Consider the following 23899-nt stretch of genomic DNA (forward strand, 5'->3'; position numbering starts at 1 on the left):
CACCACCAGATGTCAGGGTAGAGCTGGATGTGCCATCCCTTTCCACTGGCCACCCCAAGCACCTGCTTGCTGCGCTGGTGCCTGGAGCCGACCCTGCACACTAGACTAGAGGACCCTGGGGCTAGTCCCTGCTCTGCAGTGGTGCACTTGGCTGGGATGGGGGCCACGGGAGGGCGCTGGCTCACCACACACAGTGCTGGGAGGATTACGCAGTGCCAACTGTAGGCCAGAGCAATTTCCTCCTAACTAATACCCCAGAGGGGGAGGGGCAGAGGGTCATTGACTCCCGTGGGCTCCCAGCTCCAGGCCTCTGCCCAATGGCTCTCTGTCTTCCATCTGGCTCCTCACACTACTCCAGGGAGCAGCTGCTGCAGTTCCAAGCCCTGCCTCCTGGAGCTCTGCCCACAGCCCCTTGGGGCTGCCAGCTTATCTCCCCAAGGACAGCAGGGTGGAAAATTGGCCCCTGTCTGTTTCTCAGCCGCCTCCTGGCTGGGGTATATAAAGGGCTGCTGGCCCCGCTCGGGCTCCAGGACCCACATAAGAAGCAGAATGGCTTTCCTCTGGCTCCTGCCCTGCCTCGCCTTCCTGGGCACTGCCCATGGTAAGTACCACTGGCCTCCTTCGACTGGCAGCAGGGACTGGAGGGCCCAGAGCCAGGGAAGGGTCTCTCTGCCACAGGGAGCTCCCGAGGAGACACCAGTGACAGCAGCCCTGGCCCGGTGTCTAGACCCTGCTGATAGCAGAGACAGATGCAGCCCACACCATGCTGTGCTCGACAGCGCTCGCCACCCACCCAGCCCGTCCTGCCCCCCATGGCGGCTGTACAGCCCTGGCCCTGGCTCTGGGGGATGTCCCCAGGTGAACTGGAGTGGGCAGCGTACACCCATGGCTGTAGCGAAGGCCCCCAGCCACCGACTGCTCCCCAAGCTGCCGCCCCACTGCTGCGGTGCCCCACGGAGCAGCCTGGGCCCTAGTGCTGTGCTCCCTCCTCGCTGGACCCCGGCAGCTGTGGGTAACTCCTCTCCTTCCCTCCCCCAGGCTGCGGCCTCCCTGCCATCCAGCCTGTCATCAGCAGCTACGCTCGAATCGTGAACGGTGAGACGGTGGTTCCTGGATCCTGGCCCTGGCAGGTCTCCCTACAGGTGAGAGCCCAGGAGCCCCTTCGTCTAGGCTGGGGCCCCCGTGGGAAGCAAAGCTGGGGGGAAAGGCAGGAAGGCCTGGCCCTTAGAGAACCTGGGGTGGGGGGGATTTCATGGTGTCCCAGGGCAGCTAGGCAGCAGCTCAGTGCTACTGGGGATTCATCTGACAGGTCCTGCACACGCCCCATCACCGTGGTATCTGGGCTCCCCGGCTGCTCCCTGCTGCACCCGCCTCCGTGTTCTGTGTGCATTTCCCAGCAGCACTGGCTGCTCCTTGCTGCTTAGACTGGCTCTGGAGCAAGCAGGTGGATTCCCAGTAGGGTGACCATACGTCTCGTTCTGGCCAGGACAGTTCCTTTTTTAAGCCTTATCCTGGGTGTCCTGACTTTTTTGGCAAAAATGGGCATTTGTCCTGTTTGCCTTGGCTAACTGATCACGTTGGCAATTACAAACCGGTGCAGTGCAGAGGGCGAACTGTGATGCCAGCCCCATGCGGGGGCGGAGGGCTTGGGCAGGGGACAGGCAGGGGTCTGGCAAGTAGCAACAGCCTCAGGGGGGCTGGGGGATGGGCAGGCAGGCAGGGCTCGGGCCAGCCCCACCTGAGGAGAGGGACTTGGGCCAGACCCGCATGGTGTCCTGTTTTCCCTTTGGAAAATTGCTTAATTACCAGCCTCCCTGCCCCCGATTGGTGCCTGCTCTACTGTGGGACAGGGGCCTGTTACCCCAGGGCAGCATCCACCGACAGGCAGCGCTGCCTGAGACAGTGAGATGAACTGACCTGGCCTGTGTGCCACTCCAGCTGCGGCGCCTGGGCTCTGGTGGGAATCCTTCCCCTGCCCCAAGTCACCTTCTCTCCTGCCGCTCTCAGCCCCTGCCGGCATCGCAGGCCCTGGCTCCTCTCCAAGCACACGGGGTCAGCAGAGATCCCTGTGGGATGGGGCAGGCCTGCCCCTGCTGTAATCTGTGCCCGGCAGGGTCTGGCAGATGGGGCAGAGGGCACGGGATGCCCAGAGGGGGCACCTGCTTCCCAGGGATGGGTCTCAGCCAGCTGCTCCCTCTTAGTTTGATGCTCTGGCCCCAATTCCCCTCCCTGGTTCCCAGCAGCCCCCGCCAGGCAGAGTGGGGGGTCCCCGGCCCGTGGCTGTCATGGGCCGGCTCGGTCACCGCCTGCTCTCCCCCTCCCCACAGGACAACACCGGCTTCCATTTCTGCGGCGGCTCCCTGATCAGCGAGAACTGGGTGGTCACCGCGGCTCACTGTGGCGTCAGGTAGGAACTGGGGCAGGAGCCGTGGAGCGCTGTGGTCCAGGCACTAGCGGGCGATGGCTGTGCCACCTGCACTGAGCAGTCCTGGCAGATACCGTTGGGCATGGCACCCGGGCATCACAGAGAGCTCCACTCGGCTCACATGGCCTTGGCTGCTTTCTTCGGCCCCGCAATCCCCTGCCCAGCCACCCAGGCCCTGAGCCGGCTCCAGGGGCTTGCACTGCCCCGGCCACACTTCCTGGGCACAGACCAAGAGGGGACAGAAGGTGCTGCAGGGAGACAGGCCTGCCCCACATTTCCCTGTACTTGGAGCTTCCTTTTCTTCCCCCGCAGCACAAGTCACCGTGTGGTTCTGGGGGAATTTGACCAAGGCTCTCCGGCCGAGGATGTGCAAGTCCTGCAGATTGCACAGGTAGGGGGCTGGCCAGCATGGGGTCCCCTCAGGAGCTGCACATGTCCTCCCTCCATGAGCCTGAAACACTGGTCCCCCAGTCACCCTTCGTGCCCACCTCAACCCCCGGTACACTCACAGGTCAGCCTGTGTCATGTCTCACAGGCAGAGCTCCTCAGGGTCCTGCAGAGGGTGGACACAGTCTCTGGGGAGTCCTGATGGAGCGGGGTTACGTGGTCTCCGGGGAGTCTTGCTGAAGGGGGGTTGACGTGGCCTATGTGGGTCCTGCTATGGACTGACGAGATTTCAGTGGGGTCTCGTACAGGGGCTCAACGTGGTCTCATGCTCCTCTGTCTCCTGTGGCAGGTTTTCAAGAACCCCAGTTTCAGCATGTTAACTGTGAAGAATGACATCACCCTGCTGAAGCTGGCCTCCCCAGCCAAGCTGACAGCCCGCATATCCCCCGTGTGCTTGCCCAAGGCCACTGACGACTTCCCCGGAGGCCTGACCTGCGTGACCACAGGCTGGGGCCTGACTGATCCCAAGGGTAATCCCAAGGGTTTGCAGGTGTCTGTGCCGCTCTGGCTGCATGGGAGACAGAGCCCTGGAGCTTGGAGGAAAACTCAGCTTAGCCGACTGATTTTACTGTGCCCCATCCCCTCACCTCAGCACCAGCCCCTCCCAGGCACATACTGGACTAGGAAAGGGGTCCCTACTCAGGACCCCTAGCTCTGGGCAGCCCTCTGCCCCCTCTGGTAGAGTCCCAGGCTCTGCCTCTCTCCCTGCCCCAGGCCAACCCCAGAGAATTTGACTGGGAGGCCCCCTGAGGGGTCCCACCTCACTGGACACAGCTGTCCTGTGTGTGCCTTGGGAGGGCAGGTGCAGCAGGAGCCCCTTCCTCTGCATAGGGGTCCCAGGGGAGCTCTCCAGGCCCCTCCCTCCCTCCCTGTTGAGGTCCTGGTGCCAGGCAAGGCCCAGGGGCTGCAGTGTCTGGGATCGGGGGCTGCCCCATGCTGCCTGGCTGAGGCCATCTCCTGCCTGCCTTTGTTTTCCAGCCCAGAACACCCCAGCCCAGCTGCAGCAGGCGGCCCTGCCCCTGCTGACCAACACGCAGTGCAAGAGCTACTGGGGCTTCAGGATCGCTGATGTCATGATCTGCGCCGGCGCCGCTGGAGCCTCCTCCTGCATGGTATCCAGCTCTGCCCCCTGTGCCCACCTGTCTGGCCACTCCGTGCTCCAAGCTGCTGGCACAGATCCCCAGGATCCGTGCTATGGCCCCCACTTTAGAAAGGTCTCTAGGGGCAACCCTTGCAATGTGCCAGACCCCCGGGGGTCTCCCTCTCCCTCCGGGATAGAGCACATGGCCTCATCGCCTCCTCAGATTGGCCTTCAGCACCCCTGTGTCACAGCGTGAGGCCCACTGAGCCAGCGCCCTGCCCAGCTGCAGGGACCCCCCTGTTCAGACTGCGCCGCGCCTCCAGACGAGAGCCCGGACTCCTTCCAGCAGCCCGCTCTTCTCCCACGCCTCCCAGGCGGGGGTCGGCAGCCTGACTTCCCTGCCCGAGACGGGCAGCCCCTTAGCCGCTGGGTGTCCGTCTGCTGCTACCCTCTCGGACACTCCATTGATGTGGGGACTCAGCCCCCCCCCCCGAGCCTTTCTTCAGCCCACGTGCGAGGCAGCTGACCAGTCTCAGGGGCATGGGCCTCTTCCCTCTTAAAGGACCAGTCTCCCTGCAACACCCCTTGTTCTCTTGCCCGCGATCCCCGCTCCGCATCTCTCTCCCCAGCCCTGGGGCCCGCGGTGGATACGCAGGGCCCCAGCCAGACAAGCGCAGACTCGTTTGCATTCGGGGAACAGCTGGTAGATGAGCGGGTCCCCCTCGCTTTCCATCCCCCCAGGAGGAGACGCCCCCCCAACCTGCTGCTTTCCTTGCAGGGTGACTCCGGCGGCCCCCTGGTGTGCCAGAAGGACGGCGCCTGGACCCTGGTGGGGATCGTCTCCTGGGGAAGCAGCACCTGCTCCACCTCCACGCCCGGCGTTTACGCCCGCGTCACCAAGCTCAGGGCCTGGATCGACCAGACCATCGCGGCCAATTAATTCAGCCGCAGGTTAATAAAGCACGTCAGAGACCGGCCGTGCCCGTGTTCTCCAGTCCTTGGCTCCTGGGCGGGGAGAAAGCTGGGGCGGTGGGGACCCCCTGGCCGCGCCTGCTCTGGTCCCTGGGGGGGGTGTCTCCAAAGCCCTTACAGGCTCTCCGGGACGCTGCGGGCTGGGTGCCCCGAGGGCCCCTGCAGGGGGTCACGGCGGGCTTGCGCGGGCCGGGGTAGGACTGTCCTGCCAGCGCAGCTCAGATGGGCAGGCGGCACCCGTGGCCTTCCCCGAGCCAGCCCCACCGCAGTGGCGGTCGCTTCCCTTGTGGGCAGGAGATTGGCCGCTGCCCGGCCCTCGCGGCCCCGGCTCTGCCAGTCGGCGCCACCTTAATAGTCGGTTCCACCTTAACATGGGCGGCCTCCCCGGGTGCCCCGACCGGGGCTGGGCCAGTGGAGCGGGGGCTCCCTGCGCACACGGGGAGACTGAGCCGGGGGCCCAACGGCCAGGCCCGGCCCCTGCCCCTGCCCCTGCCCGCCCCCATGGCTCTGCAGAGGCTGTGCCGGGGCGCCGGGGCGCTCGGCTGCAGGAGGAGCTCCGGCCTGCAGGTACTGGCAGGAGGCCGGCTGGGCCCTGCCCATCACCCGCGCTTCAGGCCGGCTGTGACTCTGACCCAGCTCCCCGCAGGGCAGGGCAGGGCAGGGCAGGGCCCCGAGCCAGCGGCGGGAGCCAGAGAGGCCCCCCTGCGCCCCCCCGAACCAGCTGGGCTGGCAGCGTGCCCGGCACAGGCCTGGCTGGGGAGAGTCCAGGTCCCGTTTGACTTCTATATTGGGGGCTGGACCCGGAACTTTCCTCCGCCCCCTCTAAGTGGTGCCCCCCATCTACGTACACAATTTGGGGTGGTAATAGCCCCCCCCAATCTCCGCCCATGCCCGGGAACTGGAGTCTCCGCCGGCCACGTTCTGGCCACGGCAGCTGCGTCCAGCACTTTTGTCTGAACAGCCAATTCCACACACTGGCTTGAGAGCAGCTCACGGCGCCCCCCATCTCCCCTGGGCCAGGAAGTGGCTGGGCCTGCTCGCCCCATCACCTTCCCAGGGCACCTCCAGCCTGACCCACAAGGGCCACGTCTAGGGCTGGGAGTGTTTGCTCTCTGTGGGGCCCACTACCAGGACCCCTGACGTGATGCCACCCGGTCGCATTTCACTGAGGCTGTCACCGCCTGCCAGGCTGGATTTGACCCGCACAGGCTGTTAGCAGCCCTAGAGCTCACCTGGCCCGGGGTGGGGAGGGCATGAAAGACACCAGTGCTGAGAAGGTGGCTCATGGGCACAGGAACCCTCACTGCAACGGGCTGTGTCCTACCACGCCCAGACCCTGCCTTCCTGCTGCACCCCCAGCACAGCAGGCCCTGGGCAGAAGGGGGGATTTGGGGATGTTAGTAATGAACCTCTGTTGAGTTTCAGAGGAAAGGGAAGGAATCACCCCAAGTGAGTGAACCCCTGGCCGTAGTCAGCAGGGGAGCAATGTCAAACCACTGACAAAGGCAGCCCCCAGGAGGGAGAAACCCAGGGAGCGTTGGGGGCCTCAAAAACCCACCTCCCTAGGCCAGGAATGTGCGGGCCAAGTGGGGAGAGGGGCGGCTGGGCCAGGGGGCAGACCCAGCAAAGTGGGGCTCTGCTTCAAGACGCGGCAGTGGGTCCTGAATGCTCCCTCCCTCCCCTGAGGCTGGGCTGGCCCCAAAGGTAAAACACAGCAAACTCCTTAGCCGCTAAACTCTGCCAGCTCTGCTGCATCAGCAAAAGCCATTGTCCCATTGCCGCTTTGCCGAGTGGAGACCCCCTGGCCAAACACTGGGCAGCTCTTCCCCTGACTTTAATTCGAGCTCGTTTAGAAAGAGCTTGTTTGCACGGAGCAGCACCACAGTACTGCAGAGCGAGAGGTGGCCAGAAATCAAGAAGCAAGCCTGGCTGCTAAGACCAGAGTCTTACGTGTCGTCTGAGAATCTCTGGTGACGCTCACAGCCAGCCTGCACCTCAGGCCAGGGGTGTATGAACCTCTCTCCACCTCAGCCCTATTCTGCCCTAATGCAACCTTCCTTCAGGGCCTTGTGGTTTCCAGAGGTCTGGCATTTCCCCAGCTCCGTTAAAGCCAGGCCTTGGCTCCAAACGGAGGAGTTGTTTCAGATCCAGTTGCAACCCACCCAACTATAATCTCCTTGGATCGTTTGGAAGTGTTGCACTAACCCTTTGGATTTCCTTTCCACGCCCCTAGATTTGAGTCAGGAAGTGCTGACCAGAGGTGTTGCAGGGTCGATGAGGTGAAACCAGGCATCTGAGATCTCCAGTGCCGATAATGTTGGCTAAACAGCTGAACTGCACCCATTAGCCAACCCGTCTCTTGCCAGGGGTCCTTCTGTGTCACACACCTGGACAAATCTGTAGTGGTGGTGAAGGCCTCTGGGGGAGGGAGCTCTGGGAAGGCAGGTCTCCACCCAGGCAGCTGTCCAGCGGCCTTTGGCTTCTGTGCTCCAGGTCCCTGTGCATGCCAGAGCCTGGTATCCATGCGTAGCACTGGATCAGCTTGGATGGGGCCATCCTTGCTGAAGGGTGCCTCTGGGAGGGGATTGAAATGAAATCTCCAGCCCTTTTGATACTGAAGACACAGCACATATCTGTGTGTCTGTGACAGACCTCTTAGGGATAGCAATGATAGATGGTGGGAGGGACTTTCCCATCTAGCTCCACCCCTGCTGCCCATCATGGAAGGTATCAGGCCTTCCCCTGGAGCAGCCAAGCCACCGTCCCAGCACGGGCACCATGTCCTGTGCCCTTCATCCCTGGGGAGAGACAGGTTTCTGTGGTTGAGCGCCCATCTCTCTGCATAGGCTTGGGGTTTGCCCGCACGCTATGAGCTCGTGCCCGGGCGCTCTGCTGCTGCCCAGAGAAGGGGAGTGTCAAGGCAGGTGCTTGTAATGTGCCGTCCTGTTAACTCTCTCTAGGGCCAGATGCTGGGAGAACTGGTGGAGGCCCTGCGAGCTGTAGTGGGGAGCCCAAACGTGTCCACAGCCCTGGCTGTCCGGGAGCAGCATGGGAGGGATGAATCCATGCACAGGTACCTGGGGAGCTCCCAGCATCCGTCACACACTCCCCAGAGGCTGGCTCATACAGCCAGTGTGGACTGGGGAGCCTCTTAGAGCATCGTTGACCCAGGCCACTGGGCTCCCTGGAGGGCTGTGAAGGGCTTCTGCTGGCTTGGCTCCCTCATGTCCTGGGAGGAGCCCATCCCCCCAGCGGGACGGTGATGTGTGTGCAGCACCCAGTACGATCCCTGGCGCAGTGACATGACCACGGGAAGGACGGAGCTCCAGGAACAGGGGCTCTGGACCCCAGTGGCTGTTGGGGTGCACAGGCAGAGCAAGCCCTTCGCTGGGCTCAGGCTGGACGCCCACAGGGAATCCGCCCCCATATGTCACAGACACTGTGCAGTCCCACTGCTGCTGCAGCAGTGCCCCCTGTGCCCAGTGCAACCACAGCAGGTGCAGCCCTGCCCGGCTGCCTCGCAGCTGTGCCGAACAGTTGCCTCCAAGGTGCTGCTGAAATCCCAGTTTCTCCCCCCATGCCCTGCCAGCTGGTGCACACAGGCCCTGGAGCTGAGCCCCTTGGCATCCTCCGGATCAGTGTGTGGGAGCCAACCGGTGGGGCTAGGGGCCAGTGCTCTGCTCAGCCCTCAAAGCCTCTCTTCCCCCTGGCTCATCCAGGCCTTGTCTGCCCGCCCTGTGCCTCGCCCAGCCTGGCATGCGGCTGGCTCCCTGCTGTGTTCTCGGCCCAGGTGGAGCTGCACACGCTGTGCGCAGAGGCAGCCAGGCAGCTGGCATTACACAAGGCTCTCACCCACCTGCAGGTGCAGCCCGCCAGACGCCGTGGTCTGGCCGCAGGATGTGGAACAGGTCAGCAAGCTGGCGGGGATCTGCTACAGTCACGGTGTCCCCATCATCCCCTTCAGCACTGGCACGGGCCTGGAGGGCGGCGTCACGGCAGTGAGAGTACGGAGTGGGGGTGGGTGGGCAGTGAGGGTCTGGAGCAGGGGGGAAGTGCAGTGAGGGTATGGAGTGGGAGGACAGTGGTGAGGGTCTGGAGCGGTGGGGCAGCGCAGTGAGGGTATGGAGCTGCGGAGGCAGCGCAGTGAGGGTATGGAGTAGGGGGGCAGTGCAGTGAGGTACGCAGCAGGGGGGCAGCGCGGTGAGGGTATGCAGCAGGGGGAAGTGCAGTGAAGGTACGGGGGACAGAGTGGTGAGGTTACAGAGCGGGGGGGCAGAGCAGTGAGGGTATGGAGTGGGGGGCAGCACGGTGAGGGTACGGAGCAGGGGGGCAGCGCGGTGAGGGTACGGAGCGAGGGGGTAACACAGTGAGGGTACGCAGCAGAGGGGCAGCGCGGTGAGGGTACGGAGCGGGGGGCAATGTGAGGATACGGAACGGGGGGGTAGCACAGTGAGGGTATGGAGTGGGGGGGTAGTGTGGTGAGGGTATGGAGCGGGGGACAGCGCAGTGAGGGTATGGAGCTGCGGAGGCAGCGCAGTGAGGGTATGGAGTAGGGGGGCAGCGCAGTGAGGTACGCAGCAGGGGGGCAGTGCGGTGAGGGTACGGGGGGCAGTGCAGTGAGGGTATGCAGCAGGGGGAAATGCAGTGAAGGTACGGGGGACAGAGTGGTGAGGTTACAGAGCGGGGGGGCAGAGCAGTGAGGGTATGGAGTGGGGGGCAGCATGGTGAGGGTACGGAGCAGGGGGGCAGCGCGGTGAGGGTACGGAGCGGGGGGCAATGTGGTGAGGATACGGAGCATGGGGCCAGCACGGTGAGGGTATGCAGCAGAGGGGCAGTGCGGTGAGGGTACGGAGTGGGGGGCAATGTGGTGAGGGTACGGAACGGGGGGGTAGCACAGTGAGGGTATGGAGTGGGGGGGTAGTGTGGTGAGGGTATGGAGCGGGGGACAGCGCAGTGAGGTCACGGGGGGGGCGCGGTGATGGTACGGACCTGGGGGCAGCGCAGTGAGGGTATTGAATGGGGGGGCAACGTGGTGCGGGTATGGATCAGGGGGGCTGCACAGTTTGGGTACTGAGGGGGGGCAGCGTGGCGAGGGTACGGAGTGGGGTGGGCAGTGGGGTGGGTACGGAGTGGGAGGGCAGTGCACTGAGCATTCCCTGCCCCAAAGGGTGAAGCAGATCACGTCCCTGGCTGGCATAACCCAGTGGGGCTCCAGTGCAGCTGGCGCTCTGCCCACTCATCCAGCTGAGTTGCCAGCCCAGACCCTTGCCACTCCTGTGCTGGTCCTTTTGCAGGTGGGGCTGGCACAGTGAGTTTTCCCCTCTCGACTAGAGCCAGTGGGCCCAGTCCCCTGCTGCTGCCCCCTTGTCCCCAGCAGGGCAGTGTGTGGAGAGGCGGGTGGGCACATGGCCCAGCCGGGACTGTTCTGGAGAGGTTCCTCATAGGCAGGCCCTGCTTTCCCTTGTGCCAGGAGGGCAGCCGTGGCACCATGAGTCTTGGGGGATCAGTCCTGGGGGGGCAGGGTGGTTCATCTTCACCTGGAGCTCCGGCGACTCCCCAGCTGGGCAGCGATGCCAGGGCAGCTGTGGTGAGATACCAGTGGGGCACAGAGCAGGAGAACCCCAGCCTGGCAGTGTCCTGGCCTTGCTCCACCTGCCTATGTGTGTTCAGGGGGTGACCCAGCAGGTCTCAGACCTTTCCAGGGAGCGCCGTGAGGCTGGCTCTGATGTCTGCTCCCATCTCACTGGGCCAGGGCGGCGTGTGCTTTAACCTGACCCGAATGGATCGCATCACAGCGCTCAGCACTGAGGACTTCACTGTGGCCGTGGAGCCGGGGGTGACCCGCAAAGCGCTCAACAGTTACCTGCGGGACACTGGCCTCTGGTTCCCTGTTGGTATGATGCTGTGCATGGGGCAAGGGGCTCCCTCCCGTGGTGGGGGACGAGGGGTCCCAGCTCCATTCCCAGCACACAGCCAATGCCGAGGCCTGCAGCTGGGTTCAGTGGGGTCAGAGCAGGAAGCTGGCACAGGTTGGCGAGTGGCACCTGTGCTGGGCAACATGCCTGGGCAGTGGGCTCTCAATGGGCTGATGAGCTTTGCCTCCAGGTCCTCCGCCCCAATCCAGCCCAGGGCAGTGATGCTGGCTACTGGGAACAAAGCAGCTGGGTCCCACTCCAGTGGATATGCCATGAAAATAATCCTGCCACAGGCCTCTCATTGGCCCACTCAGCATGCAGGTCACGGCCCACCTGGGCCACGGGTGGATGGTGCCAGGCAGGGCATTGTGGGCACAGTCTGTGTTGCAGCCACGTGGGGTGAAGGGGCCTGAGCTCTGACCTGGCTGCACCCTCCATTTCCGCATGGCCACGACACGCTGGGCTGGGTGCTGGCAGCTGCCGGAGGCTCCGCCTGGACCAGTTTTAGGAGCGCCCACGGCACAGCAACCCGGGGGTGGGCAGATTTCTGTCTTGGGCCCAGCTCTGCCCTGGGCGCAGAGGGGAAGGTTCCCCGGGGTGCTGGTTCTGCGATGCCCCATAACCATTGGCCACCCCCACCACTGACTGTCGGCCATGCCCTTTCCCTCCGTAGACCCTGGCGCCGACGCCTCCTTGTGCGGCATGGCGGCCACCAGCGCCTCAGGCACCAATGCCGTGCGCTACGGCACCATGCGCCACAACGTGCTCAACCTGCAGGTGGTGCTGGCCGATGGCAGGGTGCTGCACACGGCCGGCCGGGGCCGCCACTTCAGGTACCGGGGGCTGCGGCTCAGGGGTGGGGGGCACCAGGGGACTCCTGCTCCGAGATCTCATTCCAGCCACTTGCCCTGCTGCAGGAAGAGCGCTGCTGGCTACAACCTGACGGGGCTGTTTGTGGGCTCCGAGGGGACGCTTGGCCTCATCACTCAGGCTACGCTGCGTCTTCATGGCAGCCCTGAGGCCATGGTGGCGGCCGTGTGCGCCTTCCCCAGCGTGCATGCGGCGGTGGGCTGCACGGTGCAGGTGCTGCAGGCCGGTATCCCCGTGGCCCGGATTGGTGAGTCAGCTGCCCCGTGCCCTGCAAAGCTTGCCCTGGGGAGCAGGGTGCATTGCTCCCAAGTGGACTGCGGAGCCCTCCACGGCTCTGACCCCCAGCCTCTCTGCTCCCCCAGAGTTCCTGGACGATGTCATGATGGCCGCCTGTAATCGGTTCAGCGGCCTGAGCTACGCCGTGTCCCCCACACTCTTCCTGGAGTTCCACGGCTCGCCCGGCAGTGTGGAGGAGCAGGTCCGGCAGGCAGGTATGCCTGCGACACCAGTGGGGTGATGCCTAGGGGGGCACAGACTGGGGGCCTGGCCAGCTCTGCTGGCCTTGCAGGGGGCCCTTCCTCCTGCTTGCCAGTGGGGGAGCAGCAGCCCTGGGGCAGGTGGGCACTGCCAGTGGCACCAGGGGTGTATTTGGATGGCGCCTAGGGGTTGGGTGGAGCTGGGGGGTGGCTGGCTGCCCGGCTCGTGGCTGAGGTGGGACGTTGCTGCCCTTCCCCTTTTTTGTAGGTCAAGTCTGTGGCCCATGCCAGGGAGTGGATCTCGCACCTGGTCCCACAGCCCTGCTGGCTTAGGTCTCCAGCGACAAGGGGGATGTCAGGCCTCTGTCCTGCCCCGCCCCAGCCTGCCTGGCAGAGACGGCTGGCGGCCAGGCCCCGCTCCGGGGGGCAGGGGGCTGACAGCAAGGGGGTCTCTCCCTCTGCAGGGGAGATCATGCAGCTGAACGGTGGCTCGGACTTTGCCTGGGCCCGGGAACCGGAGGCGAGGAACAAGCTGTGGGCTGCTCGGCACAACGCCTGGTATGCAGCCTTGGCCCTGCGCCCTGGGAGCAAGGTGGGTTAGCGCTGGAGCAGGGGGGAATGCCAGGGGGAAGGGGGTCTCTTGGAGACGGGGCAGGGGAGTGCCTGAGGAGAGGAGGCAGGAGGGAGGCTGAGGAAAGAGGGGGTCACTTTGGGGGTGGGAGTCCCCGGAGGGACAAGGGTGTTTGGGGAGTGGGTCAGGGGTGCCAAGGGAAGGGACTGGGGAGTGATATTGGGGTTCTTGGTGGGCCAGGAACAGACCCTCACCCCATGAGACTCTGGGCTTTCCCCAGTTCAGGGGGCCAGTGCCCACGCACAGGACTGTCCTGCCCCAGCCTGACTGCTGAGAGCTGCTCTCCAGCGGGTGTCCTAGGGTCAGTGCTCCCCAGGCCTTTGGGGGACCCCGCTGAACAGCATGTCCCGAGCCCCACGCCTGGGAGGGCTTAGTAAGGGTTTTCCCAAGCCAAGCCAGGTCCCACCAGTGGGGTGCAGGGGGAGCTGGGATCCTCCGGGGGCCCAGGCGAGGCCAGTGTGCACCCCCTGAGTGAGGCGGGATCGGGGTGCCCAGATGTGTCCTGTCACTCCTGCGGGGGGTTCAGTGAACCCTCTGCCGTGTCCCCCTCAGGGCTACTCCACAGATGTGTGCGTCCCCATCTCCCGGCTGCCCCACATCGTGGGAGAGACACACAGAGACCTGCAGGAGTCAGGGCTCACAGGTAGGTCTCCACTGAGCCTGGGGTCAGGGCCTGTGCAGCTGGGGGTCACTTCACTGGGATTGGGCAAGGCAGCAGGAGAAGGGATGACATGACAGGGCTGGCGCTGCTCCCATCCCCCTGCTGTCAGGCCTGCCTGCCATTGTCCTGTCTGGGTGTGGGAGCCATGGGGCTGGGGGCTGCAGATGGAGGGGGCACAGGCCCTGCTCCCCATTGCCGCAAGGGTTGGTAATAGATCCAAACGCGGCCCCTAAATGCCAACCACCCACAGTGCACCTGTCTAGGAGGACCTGACGGTGCTGCCATCGCAGCTGGGCGTGTTTCACACACGCTTCACACTCATCAGACACTTCACACACACAACACACTTCACACACATCAGACACTTCACACGCACAACACACTTCACACACATCAGATGTGCATCAGACACTTCAAATGCACTTGACATGCTCCACCCACAGCTCTGGCAGTGCTCCTCGATCCCGGGTAGCCGAGCCCTGGGGCTGTGCTGAGCGGGACCTGCCAGGTGTTTCAGTGGGGCTGCCAGGGGACCAAGCCAGCCTGGCTCCCCAGAGCTGGAACTAATTAGCCTTGGGCCTACCATGACCCCCACCTGTCAGGGAACGTGCTCCCTGGGCCAGGTGGGTTTCTAAGGGACATTCCTGTGCCCCCGTGCTGTGACCTCATCCAGTCTTACCCCCATGCTGGGGGCAGGATGGACGGGAGGAGCCAACGGCTGAGCCAGCCAGTGCTGGGGCACGGCGCTGCTGCAGGTGCCAACCTTCCGAGGGGCTGGGACGTGCGGCCCCTTGTGCCTGGCCAGATCCTGATGTGGGGGATATCCCTGATGAGCTAACTCCCCCCTGCATTTCAGTGGGGCAGGGGACTCCCTCCCCAAGCCCCAGGGCACAGCCCCCCTTCTGCCAGAGGGGGCAGCATTTCAGGGATGGACAATGACTTTGGTGTGGGCTCTGCAGGGTGAGGGCCTTCACTGGAGGGGAGGTGGGAGGGAGCCAGGCAGTAAGTGTCGGGGGCGGGGGGGGGCTGGGAAAGGCTCCTCATACGAGCAGCTGGTCTGTGTCCCTTCAGGCCTGATAGTCGGGCACGTGGGTGACGGGAACTTTCACTGCATCTTGGTGTTCGACCCAGCCGACCTGGACGAGATCCAGCGTGTCAAGGAATTTGCAACCCGACTGGCCAGGTAGGAAGCCAGCTCTGCCCATCCCTGGTCTGCCTTGTCCTGCCTGGCCCAGCCCAGCCCAGCTCTGCCCTGCCCTGCTCAGTACTACCCACCCTGCATTGCCTCGCCCAGCTGTGCCCGGCCAAGCCCTGCCCAGCTCTGTCTGCCCTGCCTGGCCCAGCTCTGCTCTGCTCTGCCCAGCCCAGCCCAGCCCAACCCAGAACTGAGGGTGGGGCTGGGGGAGGGCACAGACCTAAGGGTGTGGGGGGGGGCACACCAGGGAGGGGCCCAGAGCTCAGGGCCAGGATGGCAGGAGAAGCAAGCAGAAGAGTTCCCAGGAGCCACCACCCTGTCCCTGGCCCCTTGCTGAGAGCACAGGCAGCCCCCCTCCAGGACACACGCCTGGCACATGGGGAGCGGTCGGGCACTTGCTCCTCCCACACGGGGCCCTGCAGCGCAGCCAGGCTGTGCAGGGCCTAGACAGGGGCAGTAGTTGTCCCAGAGGCAAAGGATGGGGGCTGCACACAGGGTGCCCCACCTACCCTTTTGCCCCCTCCCCCTGGGCTGTATGTCCCCCTCACCCGTTCCCCTTGGCATGCTCTTGGTGGTGCAGCTACACCTTCAGCATCCCCTACTGGCAGCTGGCACCTGGCTGAGCCCTCCCCTGCCCCCTGCAGTGAATTCACATGCATGTATCTGATCCTGGGGTCCCTGAACCCCTGAGTACCTCCTGCCAGTTTGTCCCAAGGGTCCCTCGATCACACCGACCGTGCTGCCCCCACCTTGCTGTGTGAAATGGGTCTCCAGTAGAAAAGTTTGAGAGCCCCAGTGCTAATACATTTCCTGCCTCCTCTCCTCCCAGACAGGCCCTGGCCCTGGGCGGAACCTGTACAGGCGAGCATGGCATCGGGCTGGGCAAGCGCCATCTGCTCTGGGAGGAGATTGGGGAGCTGGGACTGACCATCATGAGGCAGATCAAGGCCATGCTGGACCCCAAGAACCTCATGAACCCCGGGAAGGTGCTGTGAGGGGTATCTCCCACCCTTGCCCAGCCAGCCCAGAGCACCCAGCGCTGGGAAGGCAGGTTCCCTCCCCCTCCCCATGCAGACAGCGACTCAGAACAGAGGCCAGGGGGAGCCCCCAAGTCTCGACCCTTGAGCCCAGTGGATTGTTTATGCCACAGGAAGGAGGGACTGGAAGCAGTAGAAAGCGGCAGGCTTACTGTCAGCAAACCCCTCTTCGCCCCCTCACCTCTCCTGGCCCTGGGCTCCGCCCCCAGATCTGCTACTGCCCCCCTTCACCTCTCCCAGCCCTGGGCTCCCCGTTCACCTCTGCCTCACCCACCCCCCGCCTCTCTCCGCCCTACAAATCCCCAGCTCTGCCCCAGCTCCCCCCACCCTCTCCCAGCCCTGTGACTCTCCCTAGCTTTGCTATTGTCCCCCCTTCATGTCTTTCAGCCCCACACGTCCCACCCTCAGCTCTCCCTCAGCCCCCCTGCCTCTCCCAGCCTTAGGACCCCCACCCCAGCTTTGCCAGTGGCCTTGTGACAATGTAGGAAATTTTCTTAACAGTTTGTATGAATACTGTGTGGGCCTCAGTTTCCCTTGTGTGCGGCTGTTTAACCAGGGGATGGGCAAGAGGGGGTTGGTGTTGCAGATGCCCAAGTGTGACCCCGCCTAGCAGCCAGGCCTGGACACTGTGTAATAAGGCCACTGATGACCAGACAGCCCTGCCTACTGTGGACCCCACCGGGTCCAGCCAGCGGGAGAGCAAAGGACTGGAGGAGGCCGAGGGGAGGTGTGTGTCTCAAACAAAGGACAGAAGAGAGGCCTTTGGGGAGGTGGCAGAGGGGGGTCGGCTGGAAGGACAAAGAGGGAGCTGGGTGTGGGCCCGCTTGGACTCGGCCAGAACCAGTTGGACTGTGTGGTAACTTCCTACTCTGTGTTCCCCACAGAGGGGACGCTGATGGGAGCTCACAGGGTGAGGCTGTGGGCTGGCGGGGGAGGCAAAGGGCTCACCCCAGGGATGGATGGAGGAGTGGGAGAGCACTGGGGCTGTGCTTGCGTGACACCCCTCAACCCCAGCTCACAGCACCCAGCCCCCTGCTTGGCCCAGCCTTGGGCTTGTCCTCCCCCCCCCCCTCCATTCTGCCAGCACCTCTCCCATGAGAGGAAAATGCACCCTGCACAGCAGAGCCGTGGCTCTGGCTAACGGAAACCCAGGCCTCACCCAAAGCCAGGTGTAAAGCTCACTGTGGGTGGAGTGACCTCCTGCCCTGGGGCAGGGGCAAGGGGGGGTAGGGTATTCCCTTCAATCCTCAGTCAATAAACTCACCTTCTGCAAAGCAGGTCCCCAAACCTGGCAGTGCCCAGGGCTCACCGCCACCCTCCCCCCTGCCCAGTGGGGTGCTGGCAAGGGCTGCAGATGGCACCTGGAGCCCAGCACATCTTTATGCCCTTCTCTGGTGTCCAGCCTGGCCCTGCATGGCAGCCGCAGTGCCAGCTTCTCATGGCAGGGGCTGTACCACCTCAGCCCTGCCCACCCCAGCTCCCCCAGTGCGAAGCTCCAGCCAGGCAAGGGCAGGGAGCAGGGCATGCTGGGCAGGCACAGGGCTGGGGGGGGGGCACGTGCAACACGCTGTTCATGGAGCCTGCTGAGCATGGAAATTGGCCCTTCTCCAGTCTATGGGGGCCCCTGCAGCCTGGCCACCCCAGGGCTCTGCTCGGAGCACAGCCTAGGGGCAAGCCCCCCGTTCAGCCTGCGGCTTGTAGCAAATGTGGGAATAGTTTGTAATACACCTTTAAAGCCCGTCCTGCCTGCCCCAGGCTCCAGCACTACCCTGCTCCCCAAGGCTTGGGAGGCCTGCAGAGCAAAGCCATGCTGCAAGGTGGGGGGCCCTGCCATGGTTCCCCACAGTGGGAAGCTGGAGCTCCTGATCCTGCACGGCTGGAGCTCCAGCTGTGAGTAGTAGCCTGGCCCAACAAAGGGCCCATCTGGCCTCAGCCCTAACCTGGGGAAGGAGGCTTGGATCAGCCCCATGGGTTCCTCTGTCCTTGTAGCCCCTCCCTGCGCCTGCCAGGGAGCCTCTGGAGCCCCAATGCCTTTCCAAGGCCAAATGGCCAGGGCCCTTCACCTCCAGGATGATCCTTCACATGGTTGGGGGCAAGGAGGCAAAGCAAAGGCCCCCCAGTGCATGTGGGAAAGGACATGGGCTGAGGGAAGGGGGCAGGGGGGCTCATAAGTGCTCCCAGCCGTGGTAAGCAAAGGTGCATGTGTGCAGCCATGTGTGGTGCCCGTGAGCCGTGGGTGCGCACACACAAGGCTTTGTACATGTGCACATCCTGCATCTGCCCGCCTGCATAAGCACTTTGCACGAGAGTGCTCCTGTGGGCACCAACTCACTGCAGTGCCTGGAGCACCCTCTCTCCAGCGGGCACAGCAGCACGGACGCAGGGCCAGCTATAGGGCACCCCAGGGCAGGGCTTGGCTTGCTCCCATCCCATGGGAATTCATATGCAGCCTGGCCTTCCCACAGCCAGGAGGCGTAAACCCCGCTGGCACTCAGGCTTGGCTCCAGCTGGCACAGAGCAGCACCACTCAGGGCTATGGCACCAGCATCATGCAGCAGGATCTTCACTTACTTCCACAGCTGGCCTCTGCTCTCAACCAGGCTCCCAGGCTGGAAGCCACACAGACGGTACCAGGGATGCAGTGCTGGGGCCCAGCCAGAGCAGCGAATAGCATGGGGACAGCAGCAGGGAGAGCACTCTGCGGCTCAGCCCGCTGCCCCCTCCACAGGGGAGAGGGAGCCTTGGGCCACCACCACTGCCCCCGGGGGCTGTAGGCGCTTGCATCATGGTGCTGGTTGGTGACTACAGGGCATTTAATTGCATCCAGCCCCAGCCCCCCCCCCCCCCCCCGGGTGACCACAGCGACCAGCACCCATCCCAGCCCTAAATTAGCACCCCCAGCAGCTGCACTTGCAGCCCCCTGGCTAGGGGTGTAGGCGAGCCCAGCCCGATGGTCCTTGGCGTGCTGAGTACTATTATGGGCTGGCACATACACACCCCTGGGGGAGTGGGGCCCTAGGCGACCTGGGCCCTTAAGAGTGCAAACGCTGCAGTGCAAGGACCCCTCATCCTCTTAGCTTGCACAGAAGCCCAGGCAGTGGGGCCAAGGCCAGTCTGGGCTGAGCCCTTTGATTCTGAAAGGTGCCTTCCTGAACCAAATGGCCCCGGGGCCACCCCTCCCACTCTGGGGCTCACCCTTGCAATCCCAGAGGGTTCTGACTGCCAAGCCAGAGAGCTGAGAACCTCACCGTGTTCGCGCTGCCTCAGGTACCAGCAACAGAAACAGCCACCAACTGAACTATACCTGAGACTCTGGTGACCATGTTAGACCAGCCTGTGGCTCTCGTCCTGGAGCCAGGCCCCAGCTCCCCCCCCACAGCCAGGCTGGCCCCACGGGGACAGGCTCCAGCTCCCTTCCCCACAGATGGGCGGGCCAAGCTCAGAGCACCACAGCAGTAAATCCCATTCCCAGCACCTCAAGGAGCTCTTCCTCCACTCCAGGTGGAGCAGGTCGATTACAGAGGGGCCTTTTGTAGCACAGTCACTGCTCAGAGCATGCCTGTTTTCTAGGGCTCCTACGGAGGGAGTGGGCTTCAATCTCCCTGGCAGTCCTGGCTGCTGCCATGGGATGGGGGGTGCCATTACAAAGAGGAGCAAAGAGTCCTGTGGCACCTTATAGACTAACAGACGTAAGTTACAAAGAGGCACCCCCATCCCATGATTCCCCTCCTGCCTGCCCGCAAGAGTGGCACCACTGCCCCAACGTGCGCTATGCCGAGCCCTGTGGGCCCAGGGAAGACTGTCTGGAGAACTGTAGCAGCGCTGACAGCCCTTGCTCTGCTCACACGCCAGCCCTGGAGGAGGGTGATGGGTCTCACTGCAGGGCCACCGACAGGAGCGAGGCCACAGCTGGGGCAAGGTCTGGCTCCGATCCAGTGTGCAGCTCCCAGCACCACAGTGCCCCACTTCCAGGTGCTATTGTCATCAAAACACCGCACCCCCCTTTGCACTGCTGCTTGTGGGGGCAGACAGACTGCTGGGCAAGCTGGTTTAAGGCAGAGTGAGGGCGGGGAAGGGCCTGTCATCTTCATACCCCCCCTCTGATCTGCTCTAGAAGCCAGGAATCGCCCTACCAATATCACTGCACCAGTGCTGCCAGTGAAAGAGCCTATGCAACCTTGACGGCAGAAGCAGCCATGGGGCAAGGGGGCTGTTAACATCTCGTTGTGTTAGTGGGGCATAAACCAGGAGGGTGCCCACCATGCCACCCACCAGCATGCACCCGTTGGGCAGCAGCTTCTAAGCCAGGCAAATGTTGCTTCCAAGAGGCTGGGAGGGAGGGATCAGCAAGGAAAGCTGCCTCGTGGGCACCAGAAAGTGCAGGGGAAAGTGAGAGCTGCCACAAGCCGAGCAGAGCCCGACCGTGCAAAGGGCATTAAAACCAACAGTGACAGCCCTATCAATACAAAAAAAAAACAAGAAAAGAAGTAGGAGGGCTGAGCAGTGAGGAGGGGCTGGAGATTAAAGATAATCTAGATACGGCCCAATGCCTACACAAATTTGGCCTCAGTTTTTTCCAGGGTCAAGAGGACTTGGGGGCAGTGGCAGGTGGCTCGTGGGAATGAGGATTGCTAATATACCCATAGTTAAGGAGAAAGAAAAGTGATCTGGGAAACTACAGGTCCATTAGTTTGACCTCCGTTGTATGCAAGGTCTTAGAACACATTCTGAAAGAGCCATTAAGGACAGAGGTGAACGGGAATTAGGATAATATACAACATGGTTTTACAAAAGGTAGATTGTGCCAGACCAACCTGAGAAGAGAACTGATTTTCAGAGACAAAGGAAATGCAGTAGATCAAATCTACCTGGATTTCCTTAAGGCATTTCATGCAGGTCTGCATGGGAAATTAGTTAAATTGGAGAAAATAGGGATTAACACAAGAATGGAAAAACTGGATAAACAACTGGTTAAAGGGGGACTGCTGAAAGGGGAAAGGCTAATGGAGTTCCTCAGGGATTGGCCTTGGGCTCAGTCTTAGTCAATATTTGCATTGGTGACCTTAGCACAAAAAGTGGGACTGTGCTAATAAAATTTGCAGATTACTCAGATTTGGGAGGCATTGCCAATACAGAGGACGATTGGAATATAATACACAAACTGGAGGACCTTGAAAACTGGAGTAATAGGAATGGGATGAGATTTAATAGTGCAAAGTCATGCACTTAGGGACTAACAAGAAGAAACTGAGGACATATCAGTTGGAAGTGAGAGGAGAAAGGCCTGGGTGTATGGGTTGATGGCTCAGTCATCCTGTGATCAATGTGATGTGCTGGAAAAAGGCTAGGTCAAGCCTAGGATGCATCAGATGAGGTATTTCCAGTAGAGACAGGGAAGTATTACCACTATTATACCAGGCAATGGTGAGACCTCATCTGGAATACTGTGTGCAGTTTCTCGGCTCCCATAATTAAGAAAGATGAATTCAAACTGGAAGAGGAGCAGAGAAGGGCTACTAGGATGATCAGTCAAATGGAAACCTCCCTTGCGAGAGGAGAACCAAAGAGCTTGGCTTGTTTAGCCTAACCAAATGAAGGCTGAGGGGCGTTATGATGGCTCTCTACAAATACATCACTGGGATAAATACCAAGGAGGGAGGGGAGTTATTTCAGTTAAGCGCCAATACTGGCACAAGAATAAATGGAAAGAAACTGGCCATCAACAAGTTTAAGCTTGACATTAGACGAAGGTTTCTAACCATCAGAGGAGTGAAGTTCTGGAGCAGCCTCCCAAGGGGAGCAGTGGGGGCAGAAAACCCAATTGAGCTTGATAAGTTTAGGGAGGGGATGTTGTGATGAGATGGGACTCATGCCATTGTAGGCAATCTGTGATTGCTAGCAGCGAATATCCTCAATGGCTGCAGACAGGACATTAGATGGGGCAGGCTTTGACTTACTACAGAGAATTCTTTTCTAGGTGTCTGGCTGGTGGGTCTTGCCCACATACTCAGGGTCTAACTGATTACTGTATTTGGGGCTGGGAAGGAATTTTCCCGGGGGGCAGATTGGCCAAGACCACGGGTCATGGGTCACTTGCTGGTTTGAACTGGAGTAAATGGTGAATTCCCTGTAACTTGACCTCTTTAAACCATCATGTGAGGACTCCAGGGACTCGGCCAGAGGCCAGGGGTCGATCACAGGACATGAGGTTCTGTGGCCTGCAGGTCAGACTAGAGGATCACGATGGCATGTTCTGGCCTTTGGCTGTGTCTCTCTCAGCAGTAGCGGATCTAGTGCCCTTAGCCCCACCCCCTCACTAGCACTGTCCAATCCAATGCCCTGAACAAGGATGCCCTGGTGCCGGGGCCCAGGCAGCATCTGGTTCTCAGGCCAGGCTGCTTCGCCAATACCACTGAAATAAAGCAGCGAGGAGGTTATTGAACAGTATTTTAATACCATATCAAAACACCTAGACTAATGAAGAAAGCTCCCCTCCCCCCCAAGCTCTGAACAATTTCTTTTTAATTTTAATTTTTTTTTTTTAATATATAAATACAGAAACCTTTCCAGCAGGGCCCAAGCCCACCGCTGGGGAACTTTGCCATGGCTAAAACGCTCCTCCCATGTGCTGCTCTCCTCAACAGCAGGTGGTGGTGGGTGTGTGGGTGTGATTGCTTTAATAAAATCCGACCTCTTTCTTTTTTCTGTCTGGAACAAAAAAAATCCATGTGGGTCTAATAAAAAGGATCCGGCATCTCTGCAGGATGCTTGTGACTTAGAACCTTTAACTATAATGAAACCTTCCCGCTCCCCCTTATACACACACACACAAAAGGAGGGGAAAGTTCAGTGGAGACTCATCAAAAGAAATAAGGAATCCTTTTTTGGCCATTATCATGAGGCTGAGTGGGAGGAGGCCGGTGAGGGGATGAAAGCTTTTTGGGTGGCATCTGGCTATTTCAGTCACTGAGCGGTAACAGCCCAGTTCAAGAGCGGTCAGTCCGTAAACATCACCAGGCAAACACACCAGTCGACACTGAACTGTTTTGTTTTTTTGTAAACACTTTAAAGACAGACCTACAACGCCTTCTGCAGGTGAACAGAAGCTGCCCCCGTTGCTGGGGACCGTTCGTCTCCTGTCATGTTCGGCTGATTACAGTTTGGTGTCCTCAAAGGGAAAAAAAAATCCGTAGTCAGTGCAAAAGTGAGCAGGGCTCGCGGTGCCAGGCCCGGCCCAGCGCGGAGGCGCTCGCTAGGGATACAGGAATTCACCTGGGTTTCAACAGGAATAAATAACGCGGGCTCCAGTCGGCCCATGACAGCTCCGTCCCGGGTCAGCTTTCCTTTCACAGCTGGAAGAAAAGGCCCTTACGCCAAACAGCATGACGGAATTTCATTTCAGGGTCACAATTCGCTGCTCCCGCTTCCTCTCCCTTGCTTAGCAGGTTCTTCTCCCCCCATGTCAGTGGTGGTAGAGGTGAAAGTATGGAGAGAAGGCAGCTCTGCTTGCAGGGACAAGCTCGCCTGTACTGATTTTTCCTTTAAATTAAAAAAAAAATTGGCAGCATCCAAGTGGATTCAAGTTTCTGGTTTTTGAGGAGTTGAAGAGTCAGCCTGAAACTCTGGCTGGGGCGGGTGGGAAGGGGAGAGGATGAATGGCAGGTACAGCAAGGTGCCCTGTAGAAAGAGACAACCCAATGTCACCACACCCGTCTCACCTGGCCAGGCCAGTTCCCTGGGGGAATGCACTGACAGCATCCCATGGCTGCCTGCCCACAGTGCATGCAGACGGGCCTTCAGACAGACCCGCCGCCCCCAGTGCATTGCAACATCCACACAGCGCGTGCACGTTTAGCTTCCAGTGCCCCGTGCTGCAGAAGGGACACGCTCCCACAGGCAGGGAGCCGTGCAGTGACCAGGAAAGGGTTAAACTCGTACTCGCTGAGCGTTCTGATCCCTGGAGGACAAGGAGACATTAAGGGACAACGTCGGACTTAGGCTACATCTACACGGCCCCGCAATGCGCATCGCAGCAGCCAGCGGCAGTGTGCCCCGAAATGTAACTGCCCCGTGTAGACCCTGCTCAAGTGAACTAAAGGGTACCCAACTGGTGCTAAGCTAGCCCCGTTTCAAACAGGACTAGTGAACGTGATCTTGGTGCCGTTTAGTTCACCCTAGTGGAGTCACCA

General features: G+C 61.4%; 3 protein-coding genes across 5 annotated transcripts in view; 2 read left to right on the forward strand and 1 right to left on the reverse strand.

Moving 5' to 3' along the window:
• Window positions 1-4924, forward strand: LOC115660545 (chymotrypsinogen 2-like). Its single transcript, XM_030582046.1, has 7 exons — window positions 1-601; window positions 1039-1142; window positions 2328-2407; window positions 2738-2816; window positions 3162-3342; window positions 3851-3984; window positions 4732-4924. Exons 1-7 carry the CDS (start codon window positions 550-552, stop codon window positions 4891-4893), a joined length of 792 nt encoding a protein of 263 aa, XP_030437906.1. The 5' UTR covers window positions 1-549; the 3' UTR covers window positions 4894-4924.
• A 443-nt stretch (window positions 4925-5367) lies between these two features.
• Window positions 5368-16237, forward strand: LDHD (lactate dehydrogenase D). Of its 2 annotated transcripts, XM_030581508.1 has the most exons (11): window positions 5371-5492; window positions 7886-7998; window positions 8788-8929; window positions 10678-10819; window positions 11514-11673; window positions 11758-11957; window positions 12073-12201; window positions 12651-12778; window positions 13370-13460; window positions 14550-14661; window positions 15503-16237. In XM_030581508.1, exons 1-11 carry the CDS (start codon window positions 5427-5429, stop codon window positions 15666-15668), a joined length of 1449 nt encoding a protein of 482 aa, XP_030437368.1. In that variant the 5' UTR covers window positions 5371-5426; the 3' UTR covers window positions 15669-16237. The 2 variants fall into 2 exon arrangements, with proteins under 2 accessions (XP_030437367.1, XP_030437368.1); XM_030581507.1 differs by having other exon boundaries at window positions 5368-5492; window positions 11514-11957.
• Window positions 16238-21755: 5518 nt separating this feature from the next.
• ZNRF1 (zinc and ring finger 1) overlaps window positions 21756-23899 on the reverse strand; it is a 94512-nt gene continuing 92368 nt past the window's right edge. The window contains exon 5 of one of the 2 annotated variants that reach the window (XM_030581509.1): window positions 21756-23387. The gene's annotated coding sequence lies outside the window, so the exon portion shown is untranslated. The other variant, XM_030581510.1, reaches the window with a different exon arrangement.

This window comes from Gopherus evgoodei, chromosome 12 (genome assembly GCF_007399415.2).
Source record: "Gopherus evgoodei ecotype Sinaloan lineage chromosome 12, rGopEvg1_v1.p, whole genome shotgun sequence".
NCBI lineage: Eukaryota > Metazoa > Chordata > Testudines > Testudinidae > Gopherus > Gopherus evgoodei.